The following is a 17,231-nucleotide window of genomic DNA, read 5'->3' on the forward strand; positions in this document are numbered from 1 at the left end:
TAAAGCATTTTTAAGAGCTAAAGCATTTTTAAGAGCTAAAGCATTATTAAGAGCCTTGAAAAATGAATAAATTACAGTTTAGTAGTAGACCAGATTCTCACTACCCATTACTGTACAAATTAAAAGGCGGGTGGGTCTGAGTCTTACTGAAGGCCCCAGCCCTGAAGGGGGGGGCCTCTCTCCAGCCACCTCCTGCTGTGCCACCCCCATGGGTAGCATATCGACCAAACCACTCTGCACCTTTCCCATAGTCAGCCTCAGACTTTTCATCTCCAAAGACCCCTTTCACCTTTTGCCCTAAGGATTCAATCTTTTCAGAGATTGTATTTCTCTGAAGACAAAATAAGAGTTTGAGTTCTGATACACTGAATCATTTGGAAATCAAAAAATACAAAAATAACTCCCAGTATTTCTAATCAGCTAAGTTAGTATATTTATTGATCACTCCCCTCACCTAATACTCACAACAGTCCTAACTCAAACCTAAGAAAGAGCTAAGAGGATAGGGATAACTCCAAGTCAAGCCTCTCTGTGTTCATTGTATTAGTATCATCCACTGCTACTGTCGAAAGTAAATAATCTGGTCATTTACGAGAACCTAGGTCACCTAATCATGACTCCTGTCCACAGTGAGAACAGCTCAAGACCGCCATCGTCACCTTCTGAAAGCGTCAGTGCTCTCGAACCCTGTGCTTCGAAGCGCCCTTTCCTGCCCAGGCTTGCAGTACTTGTCCATCTCCTGCTCACATCCATCTTCCTCTTCATAAAACAAAGGCTGTGGATTCTGGCCACTGTGACGACCACCGCATCTGGCCCACAGATCACAGCCTTCTAAGGCCCCCGACTGGCTTCCTCACCGGGTGCAGGTGCCCTCGAGCTAGGGAACACAAGTGGTTCCATGAGGACACGCACAGCTGCTCCAGCCCTTCTCTCCGCGCATGAGCGCCTGATGCCCTGATACCCACCGGCTTCCCATTCTGACTCTTTAGCAGTTTGCTAGGGGCCTTAAAATTTCAAAGTGGCTCTGGCTACTCAGCGATTATTTTGCTGACCCCGACGGGGGGTTCAGTATCATGTACTGTGGTAGACAGAGAAGGGCCCCTAAAAGACACGTGCACTAATCACTAGAATCTCACATGGCAACGGGGAATGAAGGCTACAGGTGGAAGTTAGGGTGCTATTATCTACCTGAAATAAGGAGGTTATCCTGGATCATCTGGTGGGCTAAATGTAATCACAGGCTCCCTAAAAGTGGCATAGGGAGGCAGAAAACAGAGTCAGAGAAATATGTGATGACAAAAGTGGGGTCTAAAAGATGCCACATTGCTGGTTTTCAAGATGGAGTTTGAGAGCCATGAGCCAAAGAATTCAGGCCACCTGTAGAAGCTGAAGAAGTCAAGGAAATAGAGCCTCTCCTAGAGCCTGGAGGAAGGAAGCACTGTCCCACCAACACTCCAATTTTACCAGTGAGACCTGCGTTAAACTTCTGAACTATAAGGTGATCAATCTGTGTTGGTTTAAGCCACCAAACTTGTGGCAATTTGCTATGGCAACAACTGAAATGAATGTCTACATTCTGACTTCCTAACACCAAGACCAAGGTAAACTTGTTACTTCCTTGCAGGAACAACAACCCTTTCCATTATCTCAGATAGTCTGCAGTTACCTAGCAGCACTTTTAGAGCAAACACAGTTGCTAGTCTGTGCCCTGATTACTAAAGTGACAGGACTGACTGCGGGCCCTGCCTGCCCTACCCAGGAAAACCACGAGCTGTGACAGCTAGAGAAAAGAAAACCTTTGAAGTAACACTGCAGCATAACATGACACAGGTGTCAATTTACACATTTTGAAGGAATTAAACGTGCAGCCTGAATCCTTCCCCGGAGTGCCTCCAGGCTCAGCCCGTGCCTCTCCTGCTGAAGCTCCCACTAGAGCTGGTCTAGCCAGGAAGTGAGAAGGCCACAGGGAGCGTGGCCAGGGAAGGACACCTCGCGAGCGTGCCCTGGGAAGAGTGAAGGGGCATGGGTTGCACACCGCAGCGTAGTGAGAGGGGAACCAGCTGTGGGCGATACTGCTGTGCAAAAACCTTCAGCGAACAGTTGCTCACTGCTCCACATAAAACAGACCACTGCCCCTGATCAGTCACCTGCAGAGCCTCCCACACCCTTGCAGAAAATACTTGCTGAGCACCAACACGTGCCGCGGTCCCTGGGTACTAGCAGCCTGGTATCTTTTAGGAACCCTAGTCTTGAAGTACTTCAGGTCCCCCAGAAGACATGGAGTGTGACTTTCCTCCCAATTATCACCCACTTCCCAGGGTCTGTCATGCTGAAGATCCTGCCAACTCCCCCCTTAGCACAGCTGGTTTGCATAAATCCTGGTAATTGCCCAAATTCACTCACTTCCCCTCCCTGCCACTTCCACCCTCCCTGCAACCTCCCTGCAGCTCCCAGCACCACCTGGCTCAAGTTCTCACTGTTTCCGCTTCTCCTCTAGTGTGTCTTCCTGCATGTTCCAGCTCCACTGCAAACTAGGGGCTCGCCCCAACGTTTGTGATCTTTCCCTCCAGTGCTACCCCCTTTACGAGTTCAACTACTAAAATTTCAATAGCCATTCAGAGAGGTCATTGAAATCCAACACCATCAAGCGCTCTCTCCAAGTCAGGCGCTGATCTAAGTGTCTAAGACGAACTACAGTAAAGCAGTGCGATCAGACTTCTTAGACATTTCTTAACGTCTCCATATCTGGGATTCCTTATTTGGAAAACAGGAATCATACGAGCAGGAACTTTCAACGTTATTTAGAGAAATAAAGGAGATGATGCATAAAAGCGCCTGGCACATACCAAGCATGCAACAAAATTTAATTTACCTAAGAAACAACAACAAAGCATGTTTAGCAGCAGAGATGAACATTCCAGAAATATGAGTAGGAGAAGAAATAGCAGGTGGGAGGTGATCTGACCACAGAACACTAAGTGCTGACTTCTTCCTGAGCGATAGGAAGCTGGTCTGTGGAGGTAAAACAAATGTTTTCAGGTACCACGTGTGCCACATGTCGAGGGTCCCGAAGCATGAGGGAGATACCATCCAGCTGGAACACCAAGCCAGGCACAGCAACACTGGGGGAGAGCGTCTGTGTGGCCTGCGCTAACCTGACGAGACCACGAGCTCCTCAGAGCGCACGCTGGCTTTGGCTACCAGAGCACCACTCATTGAGTCATGCCATTGAGCACCGACTGCATACCAAGCACTGTGCTCTACGGCCTCATGACACTTCTATTTGAAAAGAAAATAAATCAAAAAGAGAACACTTCAGTTAAGTCATATGTGGTATTAAGAAAAAAAGTAAACCAGGATTGCGTGAGAGTGAGTTACGGGGTGTGGAAGTCATGGAAAGGCACTCTGAGGAGGTGGCATCTGGAATGAGTTATGAGGAGATGTGGGTTAGAAGAATGTCCTAGGCAGAGGGGACACGGGTCGTGACGCATGAAGGGGTGTGCCATGTTAAAGAAAGGATGAAATCCAGTGCCGCGTGGTGGCACGAGTGGAGAGCAGCAGTAAGGAGGCTGGGCGAGGCCTGGTCACATGGAACCTGGGGGCCATGACGAGAGTTTGGATTTTATTCTAAAATGCACTGGGAGACCACCGAGGAGTTTCCAGATACAACAGGCATGATCTGACATGCATTTTTTTTTTTAAATAAATAATATTGGGCCCTCCCTGGTGGGGCAGCAGGTTAAAACAGCACTAAAAAGCTTAAGCCACTTCCGCATGAGTTCAATCCCTGCCTGACCCAGAGGAGAGCCATATGGCACGGCAGACCCCTCCTGACCCGCCCGCTGCTCCCCTCAGCAGTGTACTTCGTCAGTCAGCCTGTTCTGCTCCCCACTCTGTCTCTGGTGAATCCTCTCACCCTCCACATCTCTGGCCTGTACCCCAGTTCTGTATGCATAAATAAATCTTTTTAAATAAATAAATAAATAATAGCTTATTTTTACATCATTTTGTGTATTCATTTTTTTAAGATTGCTTTATTTATGCATACAGAACTGGGGTACAAGCCAGAGGTGCAGGGGTGGTGAGAGGCTTCACCAGAGTCAGAGTGGGGAGCAGAACAGGCAGATTTACAAAGTACACTGCTGAGGGGAGCAGCGGGCAGGTCAGGAGAGGTCTGCCACGTCATGTGGTCACCTCCGGGGCCAGCGAGAATCGAACTCATGCGGAAGTGGCTTTAGCTTCTTAGTGCTGTGCTTTAACCCGCTGTGCCACCAGGGAAGGCCCCTGACATGCATTTTAAAAAGCCCCCTCAGCTGCTATTTGGAATGTGGACTGTAGAGGAGAAAAAGAATAACAAGGAAACCTTTAGGAAGCTAGTGCATATCCAAACGAGAGAAAAGAGCGTAGACTTACAATATTTGCCTCAATGCCTGGAACCTGTTCACATGATGTTACACAATCTCCTCACTTTGCAAGGCCCATCACCCCTCACCCACCTAGCTGGCACACAGCAGACTTAGCTGGTGATTTTCAATTCTGTGCTGTGTCTCCCCCAGATTGTCCCATTTCCAGTCCTCCTTCACCTTTATGAGGTCCTTCTGTTCCTAACTTATCCCCTTTTCTCTCCTCACATCACCTCCCATGAAAGTTTCAGGAACTAGATGTGAAGGAGAATTATTTCCCATCCTACCCCAAAAGCATTCAGGAATTATCAGTTTTGCAAAGCACTAACAGAAGCCGAGGGGTTATGACGAGCTTGACGACACGATCTGTACACACACTGCATGCTAATGGCCTGTCTCCTCACGTTTGTTCCAGCCTGTTCTCCCTTTGCAGCCAAAGAAATCTTTTCAACAGGAAAATCTGATCATGATCTCATTGGCTCTCTCCCTGTCCTCCACTCCTTTCCTTTTTCCTTCTGCTTTCCTCTCTTCAGTGGCTTCCCTCTGTTCCTCAGTAAACACCAACTTCCTCAGCATGGACTTCAAAGGCACCCAAAATTAGCATGGCCCCCTCAGTAAGCCTCAGACAATTCCTCTCACTGCTTTCTCTGGTCTGGTCACGTGGCCTGTTGTCAGGTCTTACAACCAGATGTACCTCTCTTCTACCACAGGGCTTTTGCATATGCTATTCTCTTTGACTTGAAGGCCCTTTGCTCCCCGCCTTTCTCAGTTGACACTCTTTATCTTTACCCAAAGTTTCTTCTTCAGCAAAGTCTCTGACCAGTTAATCCATGGTATGCATACTCATAGTACTGCCTAGTTTTCTTTTGAAGCACATACCACAGCTGACAATAACAATTTATCTGTGTGATCACCTGATTTAAAATAGTAATTTACAAACAACACTAAATGGGAAGCTTCAGGAAGGCAAAAACATTGCCTGTTTCTTTTCTTCATTAAATCCCACCCGTAGACAGAATACACTTATAGGCCTGAGGAAGAGCCATACAAAGATTTTCTAAGACTTTAGCTATGGTTCCTTCTTAATGGAGCAAGCAGAGGAGGAACTGCGGGTCTCCTGGTAGCAAACGTTATCCAGAAAAAGAGAAGCAAATCAGTGTCAATATCCATTTTGGTCCAAACTCAGGGATGTTTTCTCTGCCTCCTTACAGAAATCACTCTTGACATCAATATAGACTGTCCCCAAAACCGTGCAACCTCCCTGTGAGAAGATCTGGAATGCAGAGCAGTAACTCTGCCTCCTGACTGCATGGGGAAGGGGGAATGAGAATTTAACCAGCTACCACTCACTGGTCACAGCACAACAAACATTCCTTCAGAAGTCCTTTCACAAATACCCCCTTGCTTAGTTCTCAAAACAACCCTGTGAGGGAAGCAGCACAGACGATATTGCTCCCATTTTACTAGACAGGGAAACTGAGGTTCAAAGACACAAGTGACATACTCAAGGTCATGAAGCAGACTTGAACTTAAGAACTCTGACATCTGGTCCAGTGCTTGTCCTTATGTTAGCCACCCCGGAAACTGAGTGTCCCTGCAACCTACTTCCTCCCTGCCCTAAATAAACACCTGTTCCTGACCCCTCAAACCCTTCCTGAGTCCATTTCCACCTCCCTGCCCAGGACTGTCTGACGTCTGTGCAATGATGCAGATAGGGCCCTAAAGCTGACCACACTATCGGGGTTTGGTCCCAGCCTCCAGACTTCCAGCTCTTGCTCTGAGCCACTGAAGCACCAGAAACCCCCAGAAATACAAGCACAAAGAGGAAAGCTGCCTCGCCAGGGCAGGGCCCCTGGCCACCTCCCTCCCACACCCAGCAAGACACAGCGAGGCCGGGGACCGGCCTCCCCCACAGGGAGGGCCCAGAGACCGGAGGTCACCGCCCGCGGCCGCCAGAGCGCCCCAGCTACGCAGGGGATGCGGCAGCGACCGGCCGGCTCCGGGCTCGGCCCAAGGTCAACCCCTCCCGGCCCCGGCGCATCCCCGAGCGCCCGAAGCGCCCCCTGGCGTCCGGGGCTGGCTGCCGGGGCCCCGGGGCGGCGCGCGGCGCCCGGCTCGGGGGCCGGGGAAGGCGGTGGGCAGCGGGTGAGGAGGCTGAGCCCGGGTGGGGCGGGAGGCGGGGCCCTACCTGGTAGCTGAGGACGCCGTCGGGCTCGCTGCTCCCCGCCCGCATGGCACAGCCGCGCTAGGCCTCCCCGCGAGCTCTGGGCCGAGCGTCTGCCGCCCGCGCGCTCCGGTCGGGTCCGCCCGAACAGCCCGAGCCGCGACCCCAACCCCGGAGCCAACGGTCAACCATCGGGCGCCGCCGCCTCCATAGCCACCGGCCCGCGAGGCGTCGCCGCAGCCAATCAGCGCGCGGCCTGGGCAGCCAATCAGCGCGCGGAGCACGGGAGGACGCTGTCCGGCGGTACCCTGGGCTACCGGGAAGGGGGGGGGGCCAGCGAGCGCTTGGTTGCCGTGGAAACCGCCTCCCTCCCTCCCGGGCCTCTGGACTCGAAGGTCCTTCCAACCGCTTGCTAGAAACTGAAAATCTTGCTTCTATTGGCGACGGCTGACCCTTGAAAACTGGGAACCTGCGGTTTTAGCTATTCCGATTTTATTTCTTAAGTAAAAATGTTAACTCATGGGAAGTGTCTGCTGGAATTGGAGAAGGAAGTCATTGGGGGTGAGAAGAAAGGACCTTCTAAAATCACTTGTTAATCCCTGAGCTAGTGACCGGATTGAAGAGCAGCAGAGAGACGCAGGCAGGCAGCAAACTGTCTAGCCCCCCACCCCTACCTCCCCCGCACAACCACTAGGATTTAGGTCTTTTCCGTGGCTTTCGGTCTGGCTGTGAAAGGTGTAGGGTTGAGCCAAGGATGGTTGCTGGAGTAATTCCACAAAAACGCTTCCAACTTCGCCAAGAAATGATCTAAGGTTGTTATTTAACAACAGAAGAGTGACTGATCTAAGACAAGTTTGGAAAACCTTGATTAATGCATCCAGTTTAATTTGGGTTTAAAAGAAAAGGAAGGCCCACCCTGGCAGCTCAGTGGGTGAAGACGCAGCCCTGCAAGCTGGCTGCTGCCGCTCAGGTACAGATTCGATCCTGCCCCCAAGTGACACACGTGGCGCAGCGGACCTCTGCTCTCTTGCCGCTGCTCCCCTCAGCAGTGTACTTCCTCGATCTGCCTGTTCTGCTCCCCACTCTGTCTCTGGTGAAGCCTCTCGCCACCCCTGAGCCTCTGGTCTGTACCCCAGTTGTGTATGCACAAATAAATAAATCTTTAAAAAATATATAGAAAAGAAAAGGAAGGTGGATGTTTTTCAGCCAGTCCCTCTGCCCCCCAGAGGAAGAAAGGTGCCTTTTGTTTATGTCACCTCAGACTGCAGGTGAATCCACATTACTGAGGGGGAACGAACTATTGCAAATAATTCTGCCTCCAAAGACCTTGGTCCCGGACATGTCTAGGTCTCAGGCCCTGCTTACCACCCTCAGCATTGGCCCTGAAATTTGAAACAAGGTTGTGCTTCCATATCCCTGAAATAGATACATATTTCCAATCTCTTGTGTAACCTCCTGCTCTTGTTTCTGAATTTTCATGTTCACCAACACAGTGTCTATTGGTATCCTCACTAATTCCATCCTTTGAATCTTGAGTTCACCCTCATTTTAGCCCATCAAAATCTTAACCATCCTCCAAAGTCAATAGCAAAAGCCACCTCTTTCAATAGACTATCTTTATTTTCCCCAACACCCCTAAGAGATGCTATTTCTCCTTCCTCTGAATCCTCATAGTATTTGTTTCATATAGTAGTTACCATGTGTTGTTATTGACCTAAGTACTTTAATTAGATGCTGATTTTGGCTTACTGCAATGTACATTTTTGAAGGCAATAATTATGTTTCTTATGCCCTTTCGTATATTTCACAAAACCTCAACAAATGCTGGATCCATAGAAAGCAGCTAGCAAATATATGTATTTTTTTAATTCCATCTTTCAAAAACACTATTTTCAGGCCCCAATATCTCTAAAGATGCAGAGAAATCTAAATCATAAGATTTATCTTCCAGGATCTTACAATCTAGCAGGGAAATGGATTTTATGTTTAAATGCTTCTTATGACAAACAATTAGAGTCATATAAGTAAAAGATTATAAAAATTCAGAAGAGGAAATGGCCTTTGTGTCTGAGTTCTTTAAGAACATGACATAGAAGACTTAGATTTGAGCAAAATCTAAAAATAGTTGAGCCCAGATAAGAAAAGCAAGCTTCTCAACTCTTGGGCAAAAACGTAAAAGTATGGATGTATGTGGTTCATTCAAAAGGTAGCTTTGATTTGGACCAAAGCAATTCATAGAGAACAATAAACAGTAAAAACTGTGGCAAACTAAAGTTATGGCCAAATTTTGAAGCACTGGAGCACTGGTTATAGTCTGAACTATTTACTCAACATAGGAAGATCATCTTTTCCTATCATCTGCTAGACAGTGGGGCATTGGTGAAGGTTTCCGGTACTTCAGTGTCCTGGAACCCAGGCTTGTTGGTGCCGATATAGTGTATCATTTAACATTTAGACTATTTCCATTATTTCTTCATGTCATTGGTGAGAAAACTGATATCAAAGAAGTTTATCAGTTGTCTCCGAGTCAAGCAGTCATTAAACTGAGATATGATCACTTATTAACGCAAAACATGTTTACTGAAAACCTTTGTGTTCAGTTCTGAATTGCATGTTGGAGAAATAGCAGTAAGACAAACTGAGTCTTACATGTGAGGAATGGTCACAAATAAACCAGGTAAGTCCAGGATAGCATAGTTGCTGGGAAGTAAGCAACAAGATTCTGTGGTAGAATTGCTGTCTGGGGGTCAGGCATAGCTCCTTTCGGTGGGGACCTCCAGGAGGTAAGGGGGCCTTGCCTGACAGGAGTCAGGATGAATGTAACTAATCCTGGAGTTGTTGGCCAGCACAAGTATAAGCCACCCCCTGCCAAAATCTGCCGTTGGGGCAGACCGGTTCAGAGGGAGGTCGGATGGGGGGGGGGGGTAGTCAATTAGCCTGACTCTGGCAACCAGGTAATTCAGGAGGGGCCCAGAGTGGTAATGGGAGGGAAGATGTGCCCAGCACTCCTGCTCCCCTAAAAGAAAGTATTGCAGAGGCTGAGAGAGCCCAGGGTGGGGGCAGGAATGAGGACCTGCCGGTTCCTAGGAGTGCTGGTGAATCTGCTTTTCCTCAGTTGGCAGAGGAAGAGTCTGAGCCTCTGGCCCTTGACTCCAGGGTCAAGAGCCCCATCTTCTGGTCTGTTGTGCAAATTACAAAAGGAAGTAGGCCACGGCAGCAGCCTGAGGCGCTGCTCTCTGGTGCTCGCAAAGGACAGCTCTCCCCTCCCAGGGCCCACTCTGTCTTTCCTTCCCAAAGGAGGCTGGCCACTCCCTGGGCTCCAGGCTCCTCATTTTCGCTGCTTCCTACACAGCTTGGAAAGTGCAAGTATGCTGCCCTCAGCCAGGCCAGCTAGCAAACGCTAGAGAAACGGAGGAGAGCATTTAGGCAAGTAGATGCCTACTCTGATCATTTTTCCAAAGAACACAATAATTGGGACTACTGAGGCCTGAACAGGAGAATGGGCCTAGAAGGAGGTGTATGATGGACGGGAAAATGCAAAGTGCATGTAGAGGAAGAGACTACACACGCCTGCATACACGCACTTAGAGCAGGAGGCACGTACACATGTATGATCTCAATCTTTGCAACAACTCTTTGAAGTATGTCCTGTCCTCTCACTTGGTAGATGGTAAAACTGAAGACTGAGGGTTAAAGATCTAACAGACCATGGGATACAACCAGCACAGCTAATAAATGATCTAAGCTCTGCTGTGTGTGATTCCAGAGCATGCTAACTCACTCCAACCTTCCATGGAGGAGCCTGGGCCCCCATTCTTCTCCTTTATGGGGTCCACCTTCTCAGCTTCCAAATTTTTTAAAGATGTATTTATTTATGCATACAGAACTGGGGTACAGGCTAGAGGTTCAGGAGCAGTAGGAGGATCCACCAGAGACAGAGCGGGGAGCAGAACAGACCAGCTAATGAAGCACACTGCTGAGGGGAGCAGCAGGCAAGGCAGGAGAAGTCTGCTGCACCACGTGGGTCACTCCCTGGCTTGGGATCGAACTTGTGCTGAAGCTGTTGTTGCTAGTTCATAGGACTTTAACCTTTGTACCATCTATTTGAAAGTGCCTCTCGGCTTCCAAGTATGTCCTTCCTACCAAATTTTATTTCTGTCTAGATTCTTCTCTAATACCAGTGGTTCTTAACCTTTGGAGGAGAGGGTAGGTATTGAACTCCTTGGGGGCAGGGTAGTTGATGGTACCCTATTGACTAATGGAACTCTCTTTTCAGAGAAACCCACAAAGCCCCAAATTTTGCATATTAACTGTAAGGATGTGTTCACAGTCTTCCCACGGTAGCACTAGGTACCCTATGTATATTACTTTCAAAATTGACTGGAAAACATTGAAACACTCTTATTAGAGACAAAAAGATGAAAACTCAAGAAACTCAGAAAGTCCAAGGAAATGTTCTCCTATAATTACAACCAAGTTTTTCACCAAAAGTATCTTAATTCCTCCTTCGATTTACCATAGCTCTCACCCTGTTTAAATGGTCAGAGTGGAAATTCTAATTTTGCCATTAAATAACTCCTAACTCCCAACTGCATCTTATACTTGACTGATTTTGTTTCTTGCTCTTCCTCTTCATTACACTTACAAACCCAAGAAAAGGGTGGAGGAAAAGATGTCTGAATCCAGGGCAAGATTTAATTAGGATATGTTTGCGCTGTCATCCTGGAGCAGTTTCTGAGGAAGGGAGGGCAAGAGGGGACTTAGGGGGACATCATTCTTTGTCTAGCTAAAAGGGTTAGGCGGGTGCACTATTTGCTTCCAGCCCTTGTCAAGTCACACACCTGTAAAGAGACCACCAGTATGGTTTTCTTTGTTCACAGCACACTGCCAGCCAGGAATGCCACACCACAAGTCACAGGGAAAATCAATGAAGTGCTTCAAAACCTGGTGGGGTGGGGTGGGGGGAGTCACCCCTCTCCATTCATCATCAACATCATCATGGAAATGGCATATACTGGACCTCCTTGCTGGTGCGGCAGGTTGGAGCGCTGCACTGTGAAGCTAAGCCAAGGCATGGCGTCTTCAGTGCAAGTTCAGTCCAGGCCCTGGAGGTGACCCACATGGCGCAGCAGACCTCTCCTGGCCGCCCACTGCTCCCCTCACCAGTGTACTTGTCAGTCAGCCTGTTCTGCTCCCCACTCTGTCTCTGGTGAATCTTCTCGCTGCCCCTGCACCTCTGGCCTGTGCCCCATTTGCATAAATAAGCAAATCTTAAAAAAAAAATCTTCTCTCTCTTAAAAAGAAAGAAAGAAAGAAACGCCAGATATTACAATGATGTACATTTTGGCACTAGGAGAAGCAGCACACAAGGACAAAAACATACTTTCTACCTTCTGTGCAATCACAATTAAGCTATTCGGGCAGAGCAGACGTTGGGGAAAGAAACTATGAAGGGACCATCACAAAATAGAAAATCCAGCTTTGGGGAAAGAAGCTGTAGGACCTACAGAAAGCCATTCAGAAAGTTGTAAGAAACAGGTGTTGACCGAGGACCGTTTTCCAAGTCCTTGATATCAGATCATTAATTAAATACGTCTATCTTAATCTATTTCTAAGTGAATCTAGCCCTGCTTAGTCATCAGGCCTGTTAACAGTGGTTTCACTCCACATCTTATCTACTTGGGGATAAGACCTCTAGTGCTTTTAAAGAAGTTTACCTCACTTTTAGCCAAAAGACTCTAGGTTTCCTGAAGGTGGCAGCAAATTCAGCATCCCATTTACATAATTATAGATACTTGACTTCTTAGACATCTAATTTCCCTTCAGTGGGTCTGTAAACACACACAGAATAGTTCATAGAATAAGAAGATGAAATGTGACTGGGAATAGCAACTTGCCCGAGTCAGTGAACAGACTTGGGTCAAAACTACTCATGCTTTGTACTTCGTTGTGTGGCTTCCAAGAAATACAGTTCCACTCAGCCACTTACTGCTTCTTCAACGGGACAGTGCAAATGTGACTCTCCTTTAGAACTGGCAACTGCCCACAGCCAAGCCCGGTTTCTTTCTCTTCTGTTACCCTTGCCAATCAGATGGCAATCTCTTATAATTTCCACTTTGGAAAGCTTGGCAGTGATACCCATTCATTAGTTTATTGAACAGACTCCACAAAGTTCTGAAAATAACTACCGTTACTACTTATCTCCAAAAACATATCAGGGCTCCCTGGTGGCACAAGGGGTTAAGTCTCAGCACTAGAAAGCTATGGCAGCTACTGCATCAGGAGTTGGATCCCCAGCCATGGAGTGACCCACATGGTGCAGCAGACCTCTCCTGTCTCCCTGCTGCTCCGCTCAGCAGTGCATTTCAGTAGATCTGCCTGTTCTGCTCCTCACTCTGACTCTGCACCTCTGGCCTACACCCAGTTCTTGTATACATACATAAATAAAATAAATATTTTAACATTATGTTATCTGATATAAATTCAACACAAGTTACTCCTAATCCCAATGAAACACCCCTTTTATCTTTATTTTTGTAGTTAATAAATATTAAAAAAAATTAAAGATCCAGTCAGACATTTGTGCTGTGGAAAAAGGAAGTAGACATAGAATTTGAATTTATTTCATCGATTTATCTTTCTCTGGCCCTTTCTTATTAAGAGTCTTTTCTGGATTTACCAAGAACAGCAAGGGCTAGAAGATGGTCAGCCACTGACTAGCACAGAAAATAAAAATTCAGCCTTAAAACAGATGTAAAAACAATCTTCTTTGCTTAGGGTAGGCACAATGAATGAAGAACTTACTGTATAACCAGTCTGAGTCTCTCTAGAACTTGTTCCTGTTTCCTAAAATTTATTGGAGGGAACTTAGAAGTCCTAAGTCAGTTCTCTCCCCAACATGATTGCCTTCCGCAGCATCCCAGAGAAGTTCCCATCCAAGTTCACCTGACTGTTTCTAGTGACAGGGAGTCCGTCACTGAATGAGATCATAGCCCACTTCAGTTCATGTTTCTCTTAGAAACGTCTACTCCGTAATCCAGATGGCTGCCTCTGTAACTCCAAAGAGAAAAGCCACTCACTCTTTCTCCTGACAGCCCTTCAAATGCTTGCTAAGAAAGTAATCGTACATGTTCTCGCCACGTGCACACAAATACAAGATGATGAACGTGTTACCTAACCTTATCGTGGTAATCATTTGGCAGTATATATGTGTATCAAACCATCGGGTTGTGCACATGAAACATGCACAGTTAATGTCAACTATGGCTCAGGAAAGCTGAGTAAAACATAGTCAAGAACAAATTCTTTGGGGCAAAACAAGATAAGCGATCAGCTAACCAAATCATAGTGTAGGCAAGGGGCAAGGGGTGAAAGCATAAATGCAAAAAATAAAAAGGAGAATAAGTAATGTTCTTTGATGCAAAGCAAATTTGCTCAGCTCTGTGTAACAGGAAAATGCAATTAAATGGCAGATGTTCTATAGAAGGATTTTAGGAGAGATAGAAAACTGAAACCATGAGTGGAAGGAGGTGGGGAGGGAGGAGAGACAAGAACACTTCAAAGAAACGCCCTGATATACAAAGATGGATAAATTCAACCCATATGCAGTGATGGACAACTCTTGTAGGACTCATGAGCCAGCATGGAAGCCACAAGAAGCGCTCCCAGTAAAGTCAAACTAGTTAAGGGGAACCATGGGAAAGAGCACAGAAATAAGGCAAAGAAGGGAGCCAACCATGCCCAGTGGGGAAAAATAGTCTTTTCAATAAATGTGGTTGCAAAACTGAAAGGAACTGAAAAGGGACCCTACCTCACACCATTCTCAAAAGCTAAATCACAATTGATTTAAGGCTTGGAAGCCATAAATTGCCTATCCATGTGCTTTGCCTTTTTTCTTTTTTTTAAAGATTTATTTATTCATACAGAACCGGGGTATAGGCAAGAGGCACAGGTGTGGTGAGAGGATTCACCAGAAACAGAGTGGGGAGCAGGACAGGCAGATGGACAATGTACACTGCTGAGGGGAGCAGTGGGCAGGTCAGGAGACATCTGCCGCACCATGTGGGTCACCTTCAGGGCAGGGATTGAACTCATGCTGAAGTGACTTTAGCTTCACCAGGGAGGGCCCCCTTTGTCTATTTTTAAAGTAGATGATCATTATTATTACCATTGAGTTGTATGAATTCCCTGTGTATTTTGTATATTAACTCCTTACCAGATAAGTAGCTTCCAACCTATGGGTTGGAACCCATGGGTTTTATGGTTTTTCCAACCATATGGAAAGATCAGTGGGATTTTCCCCTGAAAATTATCACCATCACTAATGGTTAGAGAAGGAATTAGCCAATGGAGCATGGGAACAGAATTATAAACAAAATATATTTAAAAATCAGTAAAGAGGAGACTAAATTATATCTTTGTTAACCTGGAAATCCAGTGAAAACTATTACCAACAATAAGATAATTCAGAAAAATGGTTGGGTGCAAGATTATTTTATAAAAATCAACAGCTTTCCTATAATATAAAGCAAACAAAGAGAGTAAGAGAAACAACTCCTGTTGCAGTAATAAGCAACGAGAGAAAGAATGGAGCAAACAAATAATCCAATATGGCTGCCAGATCCACCACAGGACCCCCGTGTGAAGACAGACACAGAGAGGGCATCCCGTGAAGATGGAGGATGGAGTGACGTGCTTACACTTTAAGGAACAGTGGAGTTGGTGAGCAAGCCAGGAGCCAGAGAAGGAGGGCTTCCCCTAAAGGTTTTGGAGGGAGCATAGCTGTAGTTCTCTAGAACTATGACAGTGAATTTCAATTTTAAGCCACCCAGTCTGTGGAACTTTGTCTCCAGCCCTAGAAACTAATGCAGATGTCATGTGTGCACACCCCCATGGCAGGCAGCTGAGCACCTGGCAGAGGTGACCTGGTGGAAAACTTGGCGTTTTGAACAGGAAATTCTGACCAGTTTAACTTCTGTGCTTTCCAGAGCACAGAGCCCATGCTTGAGAGAGCCTCAGGGCAAGACACAGCTCTACTCCCCTTGAGGACGTCGCCCCCTGAGGACTGGGGGCTTAGGTTCTGGCTCTCAGTACCTGTGCTCCCTACTCAAGGAGCCCACTGAGCCAGGACCAAGTTGGCTCCGTTGTCATCACTCACCACCACTGACCCAGGGACCCGGGAGGAGCGGAGCCTCAGAAGGCCCCTGACTGGACTTGTGGCCTGAGACAATGCATGTGTGGCCCAGCACACTATCTCTGGGGAAGCTGGAGCATGTTATTTGTATTCCAAATCGTGGTGGCTACCCAGGTCCACGCACGCGCCTCACTCGTCCTGCATCTCTCCCCCTCAACTGCCTGGCAACCTCTACTCACTCTTCACAAAATGCATCACGGCATCTGTTGGCCTGCATTAATCACTCCCTACCTGCTGCCATCCCTGGCCCTCCTGCATGTGTTCATCTGCTTAGTTCTCACTCACTCCCTAGAGGGACTGTCTGGTGGGGAGCTCCTTACACACAGGGACAGTGTCGTCCACCCAACTCCCTGTCCCCAGCACTGTACCCTAAGCCAATGATGCGTTATGGTTCCATGGTGCCTTCCAATGCATCAGCTTTTCCAACCACGACTAGAATGTCCTTGCAATACAGGACAGATGTCTGTCCTGGTTATTTGTACCGGTCATCTCTCTTGTTAGATGAAGGGCTCCCCGGGGAAGAAAGGCTGGTTCTTGGCCTTCCTCTGGTCCTATCTCCACTTACACAGAAGTTATCCTCAGTAAATGCATCTACAGCTGCGGCCACTGCCCTACTTCTGCACCCAGTCACCCCATTAAAGACTTCTGGTGTTTTCTGGCTGCGCCTGTATCAGGGACCCAGCAGTTCAATTTGTTTAATGTCGTGTGATCCATTGCACCCAGGCCACATTTATGGTCTTAATTTAATTTATAGTAGATATTGTAACGTGGCTCTGTGTTTCTGCAACCCAGGTCACCTCTTCCATTAACTGCTTGGCCATCAGCCCTCTTTGCTGACAGGGGTGGAACCCATTTATGTCTCTTTTCTAGCAATGAAAACAACTTCCTCCTGGAGTCAGAATCCAAAAATCTTTGACCCAGCCAGTTCTACTACTAGCAGTTCCCTTAAGAAAAGTACATGTACAGACGCAGATTATGGCAACACTTCTTAATATGTAATGGGGGGATGCAAACAGAAGTGTGGGTGCAACCTCCCGAAACATAAAACACATGGTTGGCCACAGCCTCGGATTGTCATGAGGTGGGAAAGTGAGGCTCTTCCCAGCCCGCACAGCAGGAGCAAGGGCAAGGGGCAGCGTCCCTGGGGGGCTTGGCAGCAGGCCAGGCACTGGGTCAGCCTCTTGCGTCCCAGTCTTGGGGTTCATCTCCTCTTACGAGGACAAGTGTTCAACTTCCCCTGGTCTCCCCTGTAACTCCACATCCTACCTGGGAAATTGTCTGATTCGAGGGCATTTTACAGGATAAAACCTAAAAGAAAGGGTGGCCCAGGCCCCCCCTGGTGGCACAGTGGGTTGGCATGTAGCACTGCAAAGCTGGTCACGGCAGCTTCAGTGAGAGTTCGATCCCCGCCCCGGAGGTGAGACCTCTCCTGACCCCCCGCTGCTCCCCTCAGCAGAGTACTTTGTCAGTC

The 17,231-nt window shown here is 47.5% G+C and overlaps 1 protein-coding gene across 1 annotated transcript in view; it reads right to left on the minus strand.

The window, feature by feature from the left end:
* SLC4A8 (solute carrier family 4, sodium bicarbonate cotransporter, member 8) overlaps positions 1 to 6,812 on the minus strand; it is a 61,777-nt gene extending 54,965 nt beyond the window's left edge. Inside the window, exon 1 of the mRNA XM_012732482.1 lies at positions 6,592 to 6,812. Within this exon, the coding sequence (XP_012587936.1) occupies positions 6,592 to 6,636 (45 nt within the window). The 5' untranslated portion in view covers positions 6,637 to 6,812. The remainder of the gene's footprint in view (positions 1 to 6,591) is intronic.
* Positions 6,813 to 17,231: the final 10,419 nt, after the last annotated feature.

Source organism: Condylura cristata, unplaced genomic scaffold, assembly GCF_000260355.1.
Source record: "Condylura cristata isolate star-nosed mole 26May11 unplaced genomic scaffold, ConCri1.0 scaffold00034, whole genome shotgun sequence".
Taxonomy (NCBI): Eukaryota; Metazoa; Chordata; class Mammalia; order Eulipotyphla; family Talpidae; genus Condylura; species Condylura cristata.